The 19,595-nt window shown below is 32.8% G+C and overlaps 2 protein-coding genes across 3 annotated transcripts in view; one reads left to right on the top strand and one right to left on the bottom strand.

Annotated features, from left to right (window-relative positions):
- Positions 1–15,049, bottom strand: part of LOC131933813 (cohesin subunit SA-1) — a 28,785-nt gene extending 13,736 nt beyond the window's left edge. For both annotated transcript variants that reach the window (XM_059290374.1, XM_059290376.1), the window contains exons 1-23: positions 14,971–15,049; positions 11,650–11,738; positions 11,417–11,495; positions 11,194–11,310; positions 10,797–10,970; positions 10,268–10,472; positions 9,453–9,604; positions 9,020–9,093; positions 8,664–8,787; positions 8,385–8,483; positions 7,981–8,060; positions 7,318–7,537; positions 6,926–7,040; positions 5,415–5,518; positions 5,000–5,089; positions 4,717–4,806; positions 4,470–4,529; positions 3,814–3,957; positions 3,610–3,680; positions 3,196–3,283; positions 2,987–3,067; positions 2,761–2,853; positions 809–965 (exon numbers count right to left, since the gene is read on the bottom strand). In XM_059290374.1, coding sequence (XP_059146357.1) covers positions 809–965; positions 2,761–2,853; positions 2,987–3,067; positions 3,196–3,283; positions 3,610–3,680; positions 3,814–3,957; positions 4,470–4,529; positions 4,717–4,806; positions 5,000–5,089; positions 5,415–5,518; positions 6,926–7,040; positions 7,318–7,537; positions 7,981–8,060; positions 8,385–8,483; positions 8,664–8,787; positions 9,020–9,093; positions 9,453–9,604; positions 10,268–10,472; positions 10,797–10,970; positions 11,194–11,310; positions 11,417–11,495; positions 11,650–11,735 — 2,503 coding nt within the window. In that variant the 5' untranslated portion in view covers positions 11,736–11,738; positions 14,971–15,049. The remainder of the gene's footprint in view (positions 1–808; positions 966–2,760; positions 2,854–2,986; positions 3,068–3,195; positions 3,284–3,609; positions 3,681–3,813; positions 3,958–4,469; positions 4,530–4,716; positions 4,807–4,999; positions 5,090–5,414; positions 5,519–6,925; positions 7,041–7,317; positions 7,538–7,980; positions 8,061–8,384; positions 8,484–8,663; positions 8,788–9,019; positions 9,094–9,452; positions 9,605–10,267; positions 10,473–10,796; positions 10,971–11,193; positions 11,311–11,416; positions 11,496–11,649; positions 11,739–14,970) is intronic.
- A 412-nt stretch (positions 15,050–15,461) lies between these two features.
- Positions 15,462–19,309, top strand: LOC131933812 (peptide methionine sulfoxide reductase MsrB-like). The gene is made up of 4 exons (XM_059290373.1): positions 15,462–15,556; positions 16,188–16,422; positions 17,104–17,276; positions 18,694–19,309. Exons 2-4 carry the CDS (start codon positions 16,196–16,198, stop codon positions 18,831–18,833), a joined length of 540 nt encoding a protein of 179 aa, XP_059146356.1. The 5' UTR covers positions 15,462–15,556; positions 16,188–16,195; the 3' UTR covers positions 18,834–19,309.
- The last annotated feature ends 286 nt before the right edge of the window (positions 19,310–19,595 follow it).

The raw sequence follows: 19,595 nt of genomic DNA, 5'->3' as shown, positions 1-19,595 counted from the left end.
AACAGAACCCTATTGTGAAAAGACTTAAATAAAAACTAACCATCATCGTCCCCAACAAAAACTTTCTGATGCCCACTAACACTAGTAAAATTCAAAAACAGAACCCTATTGTGAAAAGACTTAAATAAAAACTAACCATCATCATCCTCAACAAAAACTTTCTGATGCCCACTAACAGTAGTAAAATTCAAAAACAGAACCCTATTGTGAAAAGACTTAAATAAAAACTAACCATCATCGTCCTTAACAAAAACTTTCTGATGCCCACTAACACTAGTAAAATTCAAAAACAGAACCCTATTGTGAAAAGACTTAAATAAAAACTAACCATCATCGTCCTTAACAAAAACTTTCTGATGCCCACTAACACTAGTAAAATTCAAAAACAGAACCCTATTGTGAAAATACTTAAATAAAAACTAACCATCATCGTCCTTAACAAAAACTTTCTGATGCCCACTAACACTAGTAAAATTCAAAAACAGAACCCTATTGTGAAAAGACTTAAATAAAAACTAACCATCATCGTCCTTAACAAAAACTTTCTGATGCCCACTAACACTAGTAAAATTCAAAAACAGAACCCTATTGTGAAAAGACTTAAATAAAAACTAACCATCATCGTCCTTAACAAAAACTTTCTGATGCCCACTAACACTAGTAAAATTCAAAAACAGAACCCTATTGTGAAAAGACTTAAATAAAAACTAACCATCATCGTCCTTAACAAAAACTTTCTGATGCCCACTAACACTAGTAAAATTCAAAAACAGAACCCTATTGTGAAAAGACTTAAATAAAAACTAACCATCATCGTCCTCAACAAAAACTTTCATCTGCAGGAACTCCCCTAGATGTGCCGTCAGCTTGGGTTCCACATCATAGACCACTGGCTTCAGCAGGAGATTGATCTCTGCCAGGTGGGGGCTGAACACAATTAGCAGGTCACAGATGGTCACATAGGCCTGGATGGGGGGGTTAGATACAATTAAATGAATGTTGAGGGCAGGTCACAGATGGTCACATAGGCCTGGATGGGGGGGTTAGATACAATTAAATGAATGTTGAGGGCAGGTCACAGATGGTCACATAGGCCTGGATGGGGGATAAGATACAATTAAATGAATGTTGAGGGCAGGTCACAGATGGTCACATAGGCCTGGATGGGGGTTTAAGTTAGATACAATTAAATGAATGTTGAGGGCAGGTCACAGATGGTCACATAGGCCTGGATGGGGGGGTTAGATACAATTAAATGAATGTTGAGGGCAGGTCACAGATGGTCACATAGGCCTGGATGGGGGGGTTAGATACAATTAAATGAATGTTGAGGGCAGGTCAAATAGGCCTGGATGGGGGGTTTAAGTTAGATACAATTAAATGAATGTTGAGGGCAGGTCACATAGGCCTGGGTGGGGGGTTTAAGTTAGATACAATTAAATGAATGTTGAGGGCAGGTCACAGATGGTCACATAGGCCTGGATGGGGGGGGGGTTAGATACAATTAAATGAATGTTGAGGGCAGGTCACATAGGCCTGGATGGGGGGTTTAAGTTAGATACAATTAAATGAATGTTGAGGGCAGGTCACATAGGCCTGGGTGGGGGGTTTAAGTTAGATACAATTAAATGAATGTTAGGGCAGGTTACAATAAGATAGTTGCAGGATGCAATTAAACAATAAAAGGAAAATATTTTGCAATCAATTAGAACTAAGATTAGTATGGTCAGTGCTATGCCCAGACATCTTAGTTTCCTTAATGTGACTCAGGTACCCATCCGAGCTAGGTGAACTGAGGGACGTACAGCAAAATCAAGGTCAAGATCCAATCTCGAGACTGAAGTTTTATTCTCTACTATTCGACCATGCTGTCCCTGTGCTAGTTGATATCATAGCCTTATGTTCTAACACTAATTAATGTTTAAGAGATTTCTGATAGGCTGTCTCTCAACATTTTACAGTTACACTTAGAATCACTACAAAAAGAACATCAGTTATTAAAAGATAAATAAACCGGGAGTGATCTCCCCTAAACTTTCTCGGATATTCTAATATAAAACTACGAGGGATGGCAACTCAGGACATAGACAATATTTGTAATCCATTTTTAATTACTTAAACTTTTTATAATAGAATGGAATCTCGTAAAAAAAAAAAGAATTGCACACTAAGTGAACGCCTAATAAAATGTGCATAACAGTGCGGGATATTATTAGTACTTTATAAATTTACGTGCGTTTTTTTGAGAAATCGGAAATAGCGTAAATTAGTACTTCCAGTAAACGGAAATTACTCAAAATTAGACAGAAAGTAGAGAATTAGATCTTTTACTTACATGTGAAATTTCATTTATCTATCTGAAATAGTACTCAAAATTCAAAGTAGAAAAAGTACACTTCCGGTTATCAGAAATTGCTCAAAAGTTGATACGGATCTACGATTTTGATAAAATACTTATATATGAAATTTCATCAACCTAGCTGTAACGGTACTCAAATAATCGTGTTTACACACAGACACACACACAGACATACGGACAAGATTTGCAAAATTATGTTTTTCCATATCAGTGAGGTGTAAAACGTCGAGATTTTTTTTTTGCACGATTACAAGACTTTCTCTATACTTCGTATATATGAGAAAGTAAAAAAGGGATTCACTTTGTTTTAACACTTTTGTATGGTAACATAAATCAACAAGACATACCTGTTCTTTTACTAATGAGCCTTAACATAGGTAAAAGAAATAAACCCCACAAACCTCTTCTTTAACTTTTTCACTCTCATGAAACATCAGCTCATGACAGCAAAGCATGAGTAATGCCAACTTCTTTCTGATCCTCTTCATTTCATCCTGATAATTGTAGGTAAAAAAATTTTGTTTTCCTTATGGTTCAAGAAAAATAATGATAATAAACTGTATGTTATTTTAATATTTAAAAAAGTAGAAAAATTTGAAGAAATATAAGTAAAGAAAAGTATCTTACTGGTCTGGGCTTTGTCTCATCCAAACGCTTGAAATAAAACATAACAGCTAGAGCACTGGCTTGGATGGCTTTTACAATGATCTAAAGCACATTCAAGAAGCAAAGAAATTATGACATTTTACCATTTTAACTAGTAGCCTGTGAGTTTAAAAAAAGCAAGAGTTTAGGAAACATATGATGAAAGAAGTTAATAAAACTGTATAACTTACTTCTTCAGGGATGGGAGCCTTTTCTTTGGCTGATTTGACGACAATGAAGATATCTTCCCAGACTTCCCAGTTGGTCAGGTCATGACAGCTACAACATCAAGCACATTCAAAGTGTTACAACATTGAAAATGTAGTCTAGTACATTTTAAATATTACAGCATGGAAAATGTAGTCTAGTACATTTTAAATATTACAGCATGGAAAATGTAGTCTAGTACATTTTAAATGTTACAGCATGGAAAATGTAGTCTAGTACATTTTAAATGTTACAGCATGGAAGTTATAGTCTAGTACATTTTAAATATTACAGCATGGAAGTTGTAGTCTAGTACATTTTAAATGTTACAGCATTAAAAAAAACTTAGTTTTGGGAGGTAACTAAAAATAAAGTAATGAAAGTGTGAGCACACTCACGCATAAAATGCTCCGATCCTCTTTAAAGCCGCTAGTAATGCAAAGACTTCATCTTCATCTGGTGTATCTCCCTAAAAATACAAAAACAGTATTCTACAAACAAAACCTAATAGCCATTTTCACATAAATTTTTTTTAATTTGACCCAACTTAAGCAATTACAAGGATAAGAGAAAGGAAAACTTTAAATTAATGTGTTGGTTACCTCTGTAAAGTAATCCTGTACTGCTTGTTTCAGCTTGATGACCAATGCATCAATCAGGGTTTTCTTGCTGACCTCACTCTTACCAGCAATAGCAAACTCCTCGTTACATAGACATTCTAAGCACTTGGAGCAGGCCTCAAGGACCTGAGAAGTCAATAGTTTAAATAAGGTAAGGTGTTGTACACACTATACAATTTAAAGAGTAGAAAATAGTTTTCTATAATATTGAATTGTGATGTATTGGGTTAGAGTGGTCTAGTGTGTAACAGCTTTTGTTTAAGGTTTTTGATAAATTTATGCCATTTTGAATGGATGAATGAACAGATTTACAAAATTGGCAAAAATGTTCTCTTTTTCTTTACATTTTTAAAAAAAGTAAACAATTTTTTGTAGTATTATATTGTTATTTCATGAGTTTGGAGAAGATTGGAGTGTGAGATCATCTATGTAAATGTTAAATATTTAGAGATCATACATTTATTTTGGCAGCAAATACTCATAAACTGAAAAATCTGGTTGAAAAATTGAAAAGCGACATCACTGTACTTGGTGCAGGTTTTATGTTCAACAAATTGAGCAAGAAAATATTGGATAATGCAATAAGTGAACATTTTCTTTTAAATTACCAAATAATGGTTAAGAATAGTTAAACTAACCTCAGAGCCTGTATGCTTTTCTACAATGTCATTTATGTAGCGCAGCAACAGTTCGAGGTTCTGGAATAAAAAAGGTTTTAATTACTTTACTTGTATAAAAATGTACCTAAATAATTGAAACTCTAGTAACTGTTATTACCATAAATTATAAAAAAAAACAAGAAATTATCTAGCTGGATGAAACATATGAAAAATTTTTCTTGCCCTAGTAAAACCTAACTTACTAGCCTCAAAAGTGAAGACTTACCTTTTCCTGTCTCCCAGAGGTGTAAATATCCAGGTCAAAGTAGAGTGGAATCTGTAGAAGGTTTGCCACTTTCTCGGCATCCATCAAATACTGTAAGACATAAACAACTAATTAATTAAAGAACCTGCGCAACCAGTCATAAAATAAGGTGTGAAATCAAACTAACTGTATGTTTGTATTTCTCAAACATAATGATCCCCTTTCATAAGTAACTGGCAATGCAAAATCAAGTGTGATGGTAAATTTAATACTAGTTCTATAATTTTTCACAATGATGAACTACCTTCAGTAGTAACTGTGGCAATGCCACAATGAAATGCTCAGTCAACCTCTGTTTGTCCTCAGAGACCTGCTTCACTTCTTTAGCTGACATCTAATTAAAAAAAAAACCACAAGAGAAAACATGATGTAAATAATGTGATCGGTATAATTGGTAAAAACTACATTTTCAAAATTGACCAGTAAATGGCAACAAAAATAATTTTTGAAAATTGCCTGTAAAAAAGATTTTTAAAATGATATTGTCAAATTTACAAAATATAAATATAAAAAGCAAAGAAAAATTTGGGTTAGCCTAGTAATAAATGCCTAAAAATTAAAATTAATTGTCTATCAAAAAACCAATTCTTAAACCTTTTTAATGATGTAGAACAAAACATGGCTATGAAGTTCATAAACAGCAGTTACATAGATCTAACCTTTTTGTTTGGGCCTCTTCCTATTGGTGAATCCCCTGTAGCAGCCTGTTTCACACAGCAAACCATTATCTCAATCAAACTTGTTTCCTGTTTGTCATCCAAAGCTATACAACAAAAAATTGTTTAAATATTACAACATCACAATACAAAATCTAAATAAAATTATACTAGTGTAACGTTTACCTATCTATCAGCCAAATAGACGGTGAACGTCCCCAGATTCTTTTTTCGGGGTCATATGCAAATGCCTTACGGCCTAAGTGGATGAACACTAACACAACGACACACTAGGGCTCGAATTCAATGTCTAGGGAAGCTAGTGATACTATTGTATTAACACTCATCCAATCTACATACAACCTTTAATCTGCGAACACAGTTGTGGCATAACACAAGGTTGAACTAGATAAAATATTTAATGTATAAAATATCAAAACCCAACTTACAAAATGTAGGAAAAACACTATCACAGATTTCTACACTGTCTAAAAATAGCCACAGGCCACACAACACTGCTATAACTTCAAGAATTACTTGGCTACAAGTAATATTATACTAGAAGACTAAATCAACTTAAGAAAGCATAGCACACACAGGACTTAAGTTCTCTCACGTTCAAATGGTCAGAGTCTATAGCCGGACAATATGGACGGCTGCCTGATCAAGGTAAAACTGCCTGATCAAGGTAAAAAACTGCCACGTGTGGTGAGTGTGCGGGGCAGTTAAAGACTTCTGCAACAGGGGAGATTATCCTCAACTCATGTAGCCATTGGTTGGGATGGTCATCTGATTAGAATCATTCAATCAGATCTTAATGGAAATTTTCTGGGCCCTAGACACCTTAATAAGTCAGTGGAAAAACCCCAGGTGTTGCACAAACACTCCATATAAGGTATTATACAATGTCAAAATAAAAATGGAACCTGACTCGACCTAAGTAGGTCACACTAGTGTATTGTGTGGGACAATGTTTAAACCTATTTACACAACTAACTGTATACAATAAGTAAGGGTACTCAAAAATACCCCATCCCCATTCCAAAACCCATGTGCAAGTTGGAAGGGTTGAAAAGTAGATGAGATAAAAAGGGACTATTGTACTAATTGTAAACAAGGGTAGTTTTTCATTGATTGCTAAACAAAAGAAAGGGCAGGTGTGTCAGAATACATTGAAGAACCAAGAGACCATGATGTTTATATTATCAATAGCTAGTCTAGAGTTGAATAAAAAGGTGTAGAGTTGATAATAAGACTGTACAGTTAAACAGAACATTACAGAGTTAATTAGAACAGTTTTAAGTAGATTAGAACAGTGTGGAGCAAATTAAAATTAGAAAAGTGTAGTTAATTAGAACAGGGTAGAGTTGATTACAACAAGTTAGGGTAGACTAAAACATTCTAGAGTTGATTAGAACAGGATAAAGTTAATTAAAACAGTGTAGGGTAGATTAGGATAGTGAGATGATTAGAACAGTGTAGAGTTGATTAGAACAGTGTAGAACAAGCCCCACCTTCCTCCCCCTTCCCTGGCTCTTCCAGCAGCAAGTCAGTCATACACTCCCAGTCTTTCATCATCTCATTGATCTCCCATAAGCTGTCAACAAGGTAGGCTGCATGCTCATGTAGCTGAAGGAGAAACATTAACGATTGTTTTTAAACTTTTATGAAAATGACAACAAAAAAAGCATGGTTAGAATTTAAAGATTAATTTACAAGGGTTAAAAAAAGTGTATTTAAAAAAATTACATTTGAAGTTTTTTTTATAAAAAAAAAAAAGCATTTAAAAAAATCTGATGTGACTTCTATTTTATAGAACAGAATCACCTTTTATTAAAAACCATTAAATGTGATAACAACACGATACATAAGGTAAAACTAACAAAAGAAAAAAAAAACAATTTACCTCACTCTCAATGAAAAACTGAACAAGATCTCTGACCAAGGGCGTGTTGGGGCTTCTCTTTTTACCGTTTGCCGACCTCACAGGTGGGGCTTCGTCATCCCTCTTGAAGAGTTTGTGATTAAGGAAGTCTCCAGCTGCTTGGGCCACAGATCGGTTGGACGAGTACACCAGCTCATACACATTCTCACAATCTTTGTCTGATAACACATTCTCACTGTATCTGTAATACAGGAATAAATCTTGAGACATTAATACACTAGCTCATACACATTCTCACTATCTTTGATAATACATTCTCACTGTATCTGTAATACAGGAATAAATCTTAAGATATTAATACACTAGCTCATACACATTCTCACTGTATCTGTAATACAGGAATAAATCTTGAGACATTAATACACCAGCTCATACACATTCTCACAATCTTTGTCTGATAATACATTCTCACTGTATCTGTAATACAGGAATAAATCTTGAGATTTTGATGCACTAACTCATACACATTCTCATTATTTTTGATAATACATTCTCACTGTATCTGTAATGCAGGCATAAATCTTGAGGCATTAATACACAGTCTTCATTATATCCATTGTTTGATCAATCCTTTACAGTTCCTATGCTATAATGTTACTCTTTAAATCACTATGAGCTACTTACTTCAATACACAAATGACCAATCTAATGGCTTGTACAGCAACATCTGATTCTTTGTCTAATGTCATTTCCACAATACGATCCTGAGAGGGATATAGAATATTTTACAATATAATAATGTTTCATATAAATCAAAAGTTTTTTCAATCATCTGTGCTTTTTAAAACAGTTATATTTTAAATAACATTTTTCTTTTCATATGTGCGTAATCAGTGAATTTAAAAAAATGATTTATTGAATTTTTTGTATTAACTTGTATAAACCAGGGGCCAAATTTATGTAAAAAGGTAAAATACTCCCCACTGAATGTTACATCTAGAGAATTAAAAACCATGGAAAGTTGAAAAAAAAAACAACTTTATTTCTTGTGTATAACCAAACAAAAAAAAATGAGATGCTGAGTATACCTTAAACCTATTGGTGAACAGCTCCAACTTGCCAGATAGATCAGGTGTTTCATGTAATGGTGCCAGAGTTTTTAGACAGCACAGTCGCACTTCCCCAACCTGTTAATTAATATATTTCTTCAGATCAAATCCTTCAACTCGTTACTATAGAAATATTATATTATCATAATCCATTTCAATGAGCATATGAAATGCTAATCCCCAACCATATTCTATAAGTTATATTATCTGTATAAACAAATGTAATTATAACAAGCACATACAATAAAAATCACCAACCTTATCATACAAAGTCCAACCAACATATTTGAGATAACTGTCATCTAGGAACATATTCGGATATTTCTTCATCCAAACACCAATCTCTGCCATACAAATTGATCGGATCTCTGGCTGGGTATCTCTGAATTGAAAAATATAAAATACTTAAGTTTCAATGAAATTAACTAAAAAATTTGGAAATGGTCCAATATTAAATGTAAAAGATAACAGCTCTAGGCAGAGAAAAAGAGTCTAAAGAAAAATGAAAATGAGAAATGTTAATCTTAATTATGAAAATTTAAAATCTAAATTTATTTATGGTAAAAAAGAAATGATTTTACAAAAACAGTAAACTCAGAATAATTTAAATTTACCTGTATCTGTGCACAAAGACACCTTTAAATATGTATGTCAACATATTTCTTATCTCAGCCTGATTTTCCTCTAACTGTTAACAAAATGAAAATAATTTTGCATTGAAGTAAACTTATTTTGTCATACAGGTGTTAAATAACATATTTATATATAAAAACATGTAATATTTTTTCTATACACAACTCTTTGTTCAAAAACTGATAGATTAAACTGCATAGTAATTAGCTAAGCTACTACAAATGGTTAATACAGCTAACTTGAATTGAAAAAAAGTAACCCTTTAAGTGCGCCTAGCCATGGTCTTGGCTATGCTGTTACATAACTTACAACGTGCAAGGCCACGTAGCACACGCTTTAAGGGTTAAAAAAAAGGGTTTAACAGAGGTAATGAGCTAAAAATTAAAGGTCAGTGCAGCTAAATAGAAAACAAACCTCTTGTCTCTTCTGCATGAGTAAGTCAAGCCTATCCCCAGCTCGCTTGTTTTGCTGCTTGGCTCTCTCAGACTCGTACTGCCTCTGGGTGTTGTCCAGGTTAATGCTCAGGTTTAGAGCCACATCCACTAAAGCTGTCATAAGCTTCATGGCTGTGGACACAGAGAATACTTTTTTTTTTAAATTTGTCAAAGGATGATTGATTACACCAGCTAGATGCTAATGTTTTCATATAAATTTTTGTAGTACATTAACAGTGGACAACTAACTGGAAAAGTCAAGTTTGAATCCAGGCTCAAGTCAGTAGAAAGTCCCTGAATCCATCCAGTTATGAAGAGTACCTAACTCACAATAGGGTAAGTAAAGACTGCTGGGCATACTGCTGACCACATTAAGCCTTCACTTGGCCCCATGGACCGTAAGGTTCAATAGGGGAACTTTTACTTTTCAAAACGTAATTTAATGTTCTAATAAATCATTAAACTTGATTTAATAGTGCATTGCTTGTTCTAATGTTGGGTTAAAAAAGGAAACCTTATGTTACATTAACAGCATTACCTCCATACAAGCTAATTTTACCATATAAATGCCAACCTTCAACAGCATTACCTCCATACAAACTAACTTTACTATATAAATGCCAACCTTCAACAGCATCACCTCCATACAAGCTAATTTTACCATATAAATGCCAACCTTCAACAGCATTACCTCAATACAAGCTAATTTTACCATATAAATGCCAACCCTCATGAGCATTACCTCCATACAAGCTAATTTTACCCTATAAATGCCGACCTTGAACCCTCACTGACCTGCAAGTGTGCTGGTGTGTCTGAAGGCTCGGACCTGTGAGTCAGTCAGACCTGTGAGTAGAGAGATGACGTTGTCCATCATGTACTGGTCATAGATGATGCTGTACTGGCACTGGCGCACCAGCACCTGAACAAACTCACAGTACGAGGATTTGAACTTCTTCCACTGGGGGCCTGTCATTATCAGAGGGTAATCACCACTTTCCTGATTGTGACAGAAATAAACACACCTTTTAAAAATGCATCAATGTGATTAATATTAATTTTAAATTCTTACATTTTTTTGAAGTTGAAAATTTGTTACAGCTGATCACATTTTAATGGGAAGTTTTTGCATTTGAAACTGTATATGAAGTCAAGGCCTTCAGTATTTAGCCTTAAATTAACAAATATATATACATGCATTTTTAGTTACTGCAGTTGAATTTTCAACACACTAGCCAGAAAACTAGACAAAGTTAAAAACTAAATTTGATGTTTACAATACAGAATATGAAAGTTTTCTTAACAATATATAAAATAAAATAACCTCATCAAATTCCTCAGTCATTTTACGAATGATCTCAGCATGTTCCATATTGGCATACATGAATGGAGTAATCTTCCCCTTACAACCTGAGCACTGAATGAAAAACTGAATTAACTCCAACAGTGCGGCATTCCTGTCAAGTTTATAACCTTCGATCCAGTCATCCACCACAGCCTGAAACAATTTTTAAAATATATTTTACTAACACTCAAAATCAAAGACAAAATTGTTTTACATACACGTTTGCTACAAATTTGGGGTCACAGTGCAAAGAACACTCATTGGAACAATTTCAGTGAGCAAACTAGCATTAATATCATATTAAATCTATTTGGGTAATTTAAAATCAAACTGACATCTTCACTAAAATTCATAAAGCCATAACATTTTAACTTACTTGCAAGGAGGCTTTTCCTGCTTTAACAGTTTCAAATAGACTCCCATCTACTTGGTTTTGTGCCTCAAGCTGTGCTCTTTTGTTTGCTTTGGTTTCAGTCTTTTTACGCTTGGCAGGCTAAAAATGTTAAAAAAAAGAAAACAGTTTAGCTTATCGGCTAGCATGTTAACAGATCACACTGATAATACAGTAGATGTAAACTATTAGTGTAGACATTACTCACAGCTCCTGAATCATCCTTCTTCTTTCTTTTGCCTTTCACTTTAGGCTCCTCAAAGTCACTGTCAGAATCATCCTGATGCCTATCAAAGATTAAAACATTATTAACCTAAACAACTATCTCAATAGACTATTTAAAAAATAGCTTTTAAATACCAAATAATGTCTTTTAGAAATGTGATTCAAGTGTTGTATTTTCAAAAACTATTTTATGTAAGAAAATATTTTAAAACTTACAGGGAAAGTTCTGAGGGTTGTTCCGATTCATCAACTTCTGTAGGTGCAACTTGCTTTGTTGCGCGTCTTGGTCGTCCAGCTGGCATTTTCTATAAATAAATAGTTATATCTGCTACGGAAGGCCGTCATGAGTTTTTAAATGTAAAAATTATAACATCTTGTGCTGCAGATGTGACAGGAAAGAAAATTTGATTGCCAGAACTGACGCTAGGTGAGAATACTGGACTTGTACATTTTAATCTTCATGGAGAAAAAGTGGCAGCTACAATATTTTGTCTATTTCAAATAAAGCATTAATTTTAGTAATTTATAAAATGTGTCATTAAGTGTAAAAGGGGTAGGGGATGGATTCTGTCAAATAATTTATAGTATTTCCAGGGTATTTAAATTTAAAACATTTGAAATCTAGGTCTTAGTTAACCCTGCTAAGTAGCTGTAGATATAATAAATTATAGGCCTAATTAGAAAAATCTAAATTACGAGCTGACCAGCGACTTAATATATGCCGCCATCTAGTTGTTTTATTTTCTGCTTATCAGCAATTCATAATTTGTGAATGCAACACTACCCACTACCCCACTATTAGGACTCGGGTTCCTGTAGCCATAGCCGCTATTCATCATTAAGTTTGGTGCATATAGTTACACATATAACCTGTATTAAAATGACACTTTCTATGTTTATTTGATTTTTTTGGGGTTTTTTTTTAAATAGTTTTGTGATTTTGCTAGTGTTATGTTCAGGTTCTTTTATTTTTAAATACTCTATATTTAGCTCTATAGGGCCTAAACAAAATAATTATGAAGTCACCGGTTCAGAACCTAACTAAACATGGATTTCCCTTTGCTTGTTCCTGGTACATCTTATCTTATATAGTTAATTTTTTTTTTCTGAGAAGATATGTATTCAACTAAGTTTCTAATTCTGTCTCGATAATTACTTAGAATAGTTTTTTTTTTAAAAGATTCTATATCTTTTCTAGATTTAGATTTTTAAACACAGCAATTATATACATCATTGCTTCATTGATCGCCTGCTCACATTTTCTTGTCAGCGCGAGATAAATACCGACACTGTCTAACTAGGGTCACTGTGAGTTCACATTGGTTTAAGTGTAGGCATTTTGATGAAAATTTCATAATGATTTTTTTTTAAAATAAAAAATGCATCAATAAAAGCTAGCACACTAGCAAACTAAGCCAATTTAGCATATTTTAACATTCTATGCAAAGTCATTATTACTGTGGCACCCTCCACTGAACTTGACAGAAGGAAAAAATATTTGACCTGTGACTTTCATTAAAACAGAACTTACTTTTTTTTTTAATTATTAGTAAACATGTGCTTAATCTTACCTAATAAGTAATAAAAATTTGAAAATGAATTTTAATTACTGTTGTAATAAACATGTGCTTTCTTGAGGGGGTGTGGCACATCGCAATCATAACTTTATATGTCTGTGTTTTATGACTATATTTGTATACAATCAGCATGCTATGCTTTTAAAATTGATAAAGGTTAAGTTTACCAAATTATACTTATATAGTAATAAACGATCATCAATGAAGAAAATGTAAACATTCTTTTTTTAGGTGTGACATGATAAAACAGTCATAAATCTAGCCAAATGATTGGATTCTTGCGCGGCACACATTTTCCTGCGCCTTGATTTCATCAAACAAGATTAATATAATAAAATGGCATTATTGAGGGGTGATCATTTCCCACTATCACATCTTATAAACCCCATAAATTATCACCAGTTAATTGTAATGTGTGTACAAATTAATGCTTTTAAATTAATATTCACATAGTCTGGTTTGAAATGGAAGCGTTATTTTAGAGTTAATTGATTTGAAAGACAAGAATAAATAGAGTTATTTTCACTTAGGCGCCGCTTGCGAGACAAAGAAATTAGGTCAAAAGTAGATCTGACAATTTTTAAATAACAGAAACGAAAGTTCCGATTTCTAAAATTAACGATGGCATCATAATCATTAGTTTTATCCCTCTTTAGTGAAAGCGAAACTGGTCGCCATTTTAGTAACACATGACACACAGTGTGACAGTACCATTGCTATCTGAGATTGTCTAGATTTCTCCTCAATGCCCCCCCCCCCCCCCAAATAGATGCAGCCTAAAAATAAGGAGCAATAGCATGACTTTTTTTGTTGTCACTTTTCTTTTGCAAAAATCTAAATTACGGACACTACTCTTGCACTTGTGAATTGAGTTATTTTAGTTTATTACCAAATTACAAACAGTAAAAAATTTAAAAAATTAAAATTGAGTCAATTCTGAGAAAAACTGCAAAAAAGTAGGGCCTAGCTAGATTCTAGATCTAGAATCTATCCTCATCATATCAGATGCAGCTAGAGAATCTAGAGCTAGATATAGCTAGAGTTAACTAGATACTAGATAGATAGAGTTACAGAGTAATGAGAGTATCATATCATTTGACTAGATCTAGCCCTGTCCGGGGGTCCCTCTGACGGTAATCCCTTAGTTTAGCGTCGGTTATTATTCCGGAATCGTATAGCAGTAAAAAAAACAGTAAAACAATGCCAAAGTCTGTCACACACTTCCGGAATTCACCGGAAGTACTGTAAACCATACTTTATTTGGCGTCATCTTTTATTTTTATACAGAATGTTTAAATTTTGGATAGATTTATTTTTGTAATCATTTTTACATTTTGTAATCATTTTTACTATTTTCGTAATCTAGATTTTTTTTACTTGGTCTAGCAGCTAGATATCTAGCTAGATCTAGATCTAATTAATTAATGGTCGCAAATCCGCTGCAAGCCAAAAACATTAAATTATTACATTTGACTTCATTATTTATAGGCCTATTTATATTAATATATGTTTTTTTTTAATTTTTAGATCTACTAATTTAAATCTACTAGATCTATTATATTTATTCTTGTTTCCTTTAGTCGATTAAACTTAAAAAATTAAAACATTAATTTACTACAATCGACTTTCAATTTATTTATATTTCAATGGTCAAATAAACCATGGTTTACCGTAACTCTAGTTACCGAAACTCAACAAACATTACCCGATAATTTCCGACGCTAAACTAAGGGATTACCCCCTCTGACTTGCTCACTACTCCTGACTGCTTCACTACCGACTACACTCTACACACACATAACAAACACTTATGCTTTCAACAGTTTAACTAGCACTAAAAAAAACTTTAGATTTTACATTTATATAGACCTGGCCTGCCGCATACTTATGTAGATCTAGTAACCTTTCAAAACCAAATACAATTTAATATTGTTAATTATCGCTAACCCATGTTTCTTACCTGCTCTGCATCGGCGGGAATACAAAATGGAGTTGAGGCCCTTAGCTATTGTTTACTTGCCAGTAAAAATAAAATTCGCCAAGCCAACCTTTTTAATAATAAAAAATATTTTAAATACATAGAATTTAAATATGAATATAAACTATCTATTACTAAATCTATAGAGTAAAATATATATTGGTAGTCTATATTAATTTTATTTCGCTAACCAAACGTTGTTCAAAGAAAATATAAGCCTATTTCAACTATAGTATATTCTTTATTAAGCCTAATACTTTAAAGTCTAAGTTATGACTTATTCTATGCCACATCCTCACATCTTAACAAAAAGAGCAACACTCGCAAGTTCTATTTATCAAAATAATGAAAATGTAAGTTAATAAAGCGTTTTAGGTCTAAACCTCATGTAATAAAAATCAATAAGCTTTTACAACAATATTAGTTTCGATATTGTTTATGTTTTGTATTCTATTGTAGCACCTGGCATACATCTTTCAGTACTTCCAGAAAGTAGGAAGTGTAGTGTAGGCCTGTGTGTTTTCTTTCGAGTTTGTGTTGGATCCTTTATTATATTCATTTGATCAATGTAATTAATTGAAGTTGTTGTCATTCGTATCCTTTTAACAGAGAAAACAATATCGCTATCCTTTTAATTTTGTAAACGTTTTGGTATACCAACCTTGTTACAATAGAAAAGTCAATCCGCGGTGACCACTGACTACACTCAGTTGACTCAGTCTCAGTTACTCAACTGTCTGAAGTGTCTGTTACAGTGACAAAGAGTTGGGCCTATTTTTATTACTATTTAATTAATTATAGGCCTAGTTAGATTAGTAGATCTAGTTAGTTATAGAGTTAGGCCTACAGACTAAAACAAAACATTTCAATACACACACACTCACAGTTTGAGTTTAGTACACTGGACACTAAACAACAGTGTTTACTACTACTGTTTACTAAACACACACTGCTGATAAGTTGACATGAGTAGTGATGTAGATCTAGTCACTGACTATTAAATTAAGTAGTAGTAGTGGGCCTACTCTTTACAGTTTACACTTACAGTATTCTTACTATTCTAGATCTACTGTAAAGTGTAAAGACATTAAAGTTTAAAGAGTCATATAGGCCTATTCAATATTCATTTTCAGATCGATTTTAGAATTAGATACTGACAAATATTTTTGCTAAATTATAGTAAATTTTTTAATTCTCAGCAGCCCGAATGAACATCTTGCACTATGTCACCAAAAAGCAGGAGATTTCTCCAAAGTTAAAGAAGCTGAAGAGCATCAGTGATGCTGAATCCCAAGAAGATGATGCTGTAGACGGTGCGGAGAAGATCTTGGACGGTGAATCTGGTGCAGGTTTATCACCGTATGACAAGGAAGAGCTTGAAAAACGTCTGAGTCCTGCACAATTTCGTGTCACCCAGCAATTAGGGACAGAGAAGTGAGGACTGTCTTTAAAATTTAAGTATTTAGCCTATATAGAATCCCTTTATAAAACAACTGCAATGGCTAACCTGTTTCGAAAACATTATTTAGAGAGCTATTTTTTTGCGTTCAATGGTAAATTTAATGTTTAAATTTAGTCGTTTGGATTTGTAGTTGTGAAATTTTTTAAAACTGAATCTCTTTCTATAAAATTCTATTTTTACTTTTTATAGCATTCTTATAAAATGAAAATAATTTTATCATTTGAAAATAAAATATTCTTTTTAAATTTTGAGAAATTTTTTTATTTATTTATAACTCAAAAAGCTGTTGATTCTTCTAAAATTTAGTGTTTTAAGAATTGAAAGGACACTTGACAAGCAGGCATTTATTTTTGTCCACTATCTTAATCAGCCATTAATTATACTGGTGAATGCTAAAATTATTTCTTTATGTAATTACAACTTTTTAACAATGCCAAAATTATTTCTTTATGTAAGTTACAACTTTTTAACAATGCCAAAATTATTTCTTTATGTAAGTTACAACTTTTTAACAATGCCAAAATTAATTCTTTATGTAAGTTACAACTTTTTAACAATGCCGAAATTATTTCTTTATGTAAGTTACAACTTTTTAACAATGCCTAAATTATTTCTTTATGTAAATTCCAACTTTTTAACAATGCTGTTTCCAGACCATTCTCTGGGAAATATGTGAAATGGAAAGAAGAGGGAGTTTTCAACTGTGTGGTCTGTGGCACACCACTCTTCTCATCAGAGACAAAGTTTGACTCTGGGTCCGGTTGGCCAGCTTTCTATGATGTAATATCAAAGGGCAAAGTACTCTTAAAGGAAGAGAATATTGGAGGTGTGTTTTGTTTACTAAATAATAGGCATGCTGCCCAGCTTCGCTTAGGCTTTCGAAAACATTGAGAATTTGAATGCTTAATTAATTCGCCCGAAGGTCGGTCTACGGCCTCAAGAGTTATGAAGAGGTTCCTCCGTGGACATTTTTTTTCGATTTATAGCTCATATAAGGTACCGGTCAGTCGAGGTCAGTTTTGACCCCCACATCGTAGACTTTTCGGCCAACCGGCCCCCGTGTTCTGTCGCCCCAAGCCAAATTTGAAGCGCCTGCGGCGCCGGGAAGTGCACTATCGGACACCCGACAATCTAGATCTAGATTCCTAAAAGAATTTTTTTTTAAAGTTTAGCCCGAGCATAATAAAAAAGAATACATTAACCAAGTTGACTTGCTGTGTCTCGAACCCGCACCACCTGCGTGGTTTAATGTACACTAACATCTCCGCTATTTAGGCACCTTATAAAATACGGAGAATGAAACACGTATTTTAAAATCTTAACTTACGCGAATATGCCTATTCTTTCAAATTAATTTTTTATCCCAAATTAGCCAGTTTTAAACAAAGATTTTGTATAAAATAAATAAGTCTTGAAATAGTTTAGTCCTAATATAGAAATTTATTTTTGGAATTGATTTTAGAGAAGTTAGAGTCTAAATCTAGATCTTAGCGTCTACGTCTAGATCTAGTTATTGCCTAGATTTAGATTTAGTCTAGATCTAGAATCTCTAGATCTAGAATCCAAATACATAAAATAAATTTTATGAGTTTAGGCCGGAAAAATTGTATTGTATACATTTCATAGTGTACGTAGATCTAAATCAAATTTGAATGAAATAGTTCATTTCTTTTCATTCTAAACACGGCAGATGACGTCATTAGTTAATGTATAAGCAATAGTGACGTCACAGTTTTATGCGTTCTTTTTCACATATATTAATGCTTTTCCGGTTGCATAAATAATACTGTTTCTCTACATTCGAATACGCCTTTAATTTTTATTTTTCTTCTTTAACTAAAATTGTGGTTATACATTTAAAACATCTAACATATTATTTTCAACAAAAGTCCGTAAAAAGTTCTTCATATATCGCTGCCGATTCTGACGTGATGTCCGGCGAAAATTTTTTGCGGACAGACAGAGAGAGAGAGAGAGAGAGATGTGCGAACGTGGGGATTTATATATTAGGATAACTTGCTCTATGCTAATCTGTTATACTATTCGTTTATTTTTTTATTTTTATGGATCTTGTTAATATCCCACATTATTTGACATCTTTACTTTTTTTCCATCTCAGTTGGATATGAGTTATATATCTGATTTTCTTTTCTTTTAATTTTTTTTATGCTAGTAAAACTGATTTTTAGCTCCTGTTATTTTTATAAAGATTTTCAACATTTTTTTCCTTCTGATGAATGTAGGCCTACAGAGGATGGAAGTAAAATGCAGAGAATGTAAAGCCCACCTGGGACACGTGTTTGACGATGGACCGAAGCCTACAGGCATTAGGTACTGTGTTAACTCCAACTCTCTTGACTTCAGGAAACACACCACTGTGTAAACTAAAAGGATCTGTTACAAACTTTGTTGTTCATTTCTTTAATGTGCCCCTAAAATATTCTTTTTTCTCCTGAGCAGCAACTCATTTATGTATAACTTTTGTTTTTCCTGTTTTGATTTTGAAGTCATTGATATAACTAGCCATATGTTATATAAAAAGTTTGAAAGTTACTAGGATATTGTTGAATTTGAGATTGCACTATAATTAGCAGTATGAAGAGAAAAAAAATTTCTTTAAAAAATGGTCTTTAAAGCATTTGTTATTCAATTTCAGATTAATGATGTGGCATTTTAAAACAAAAATTTATTTTATGTTTCAGACGATTATTTCAGTTTATTATCCATACAACCATGACAAGTTTTCTTGTTCTCTATACTGATTTTTTTTTTTTTTACATTTATGTTTACTAATTTTATTTGCTGTAAAAACAAATTATTCATAATAAGATAAAATCAAAACCTGGGCTAAAAAAATAATACTGTAATTTTTAAAAAATGTCTATAAGATTTTGAGTTACATTTTATTTAAAGTAACTTATTTTTAATTTTTTTTAATAGCATATAAATAACCAGTACGCAAACCTTGTCGCCTTTTTCATGAAAATCAGCATTATATTTTAGTTTTATCAAGATTTAAGTTTTATTTAACAAATTAAGTCTGTTCATTAGTGGAAGCATTTTTGCTTCAATAAACTAAACTATTACTCAAGCTGTGTTATTTATAGTATACCATGTTCTAATTATTATAAAACTACAATTTTTA

This window comes from Physella acuta, unplaced genomic scaffold (assembly GCF_028476545.2).
Source record: "Physella acuta isolate Inbredline_101_S28 unplaced genomic scaffold, ASM2847654v3 ptg002639l, whole genome shotgun sequence".
NCBI classification, from domain to species: Eukaryota; Metazoa; Mollusca; class Gastropoda; family Physidae; genus Physella; species Physella acuta.
The sequence above is the reverse complement of the archived record's forward strand: the minus strand, read 5'-3'. Positions and strand labels throughout refer to the sequence as shown.

Bases quoted from the DNA above. Each gene is read 5' to 3' on its own strand.
- LOC131933812 (XM_059290373.1), top strand. From the start codon at position 16,196: ATGAACATCTTGCACTATGTCACCAAAAAGCAGGAGATTTCTCCAAAG. The intron at 16,423-17,103 runs GTGAGGACTGTC...TGCTGTTTCCAG, and splicing joins CAGCAATTAGGGACAGAGAA to ACCATTCTCTGGGAAATATG. The intron at 17,277-18,693 runs GTGTGTTTTGTT...TGATGAATGTAG, and splicing joins AAAGGAAGAGAATATTGGAG to GCCTACAGAGGATGGAAGTA.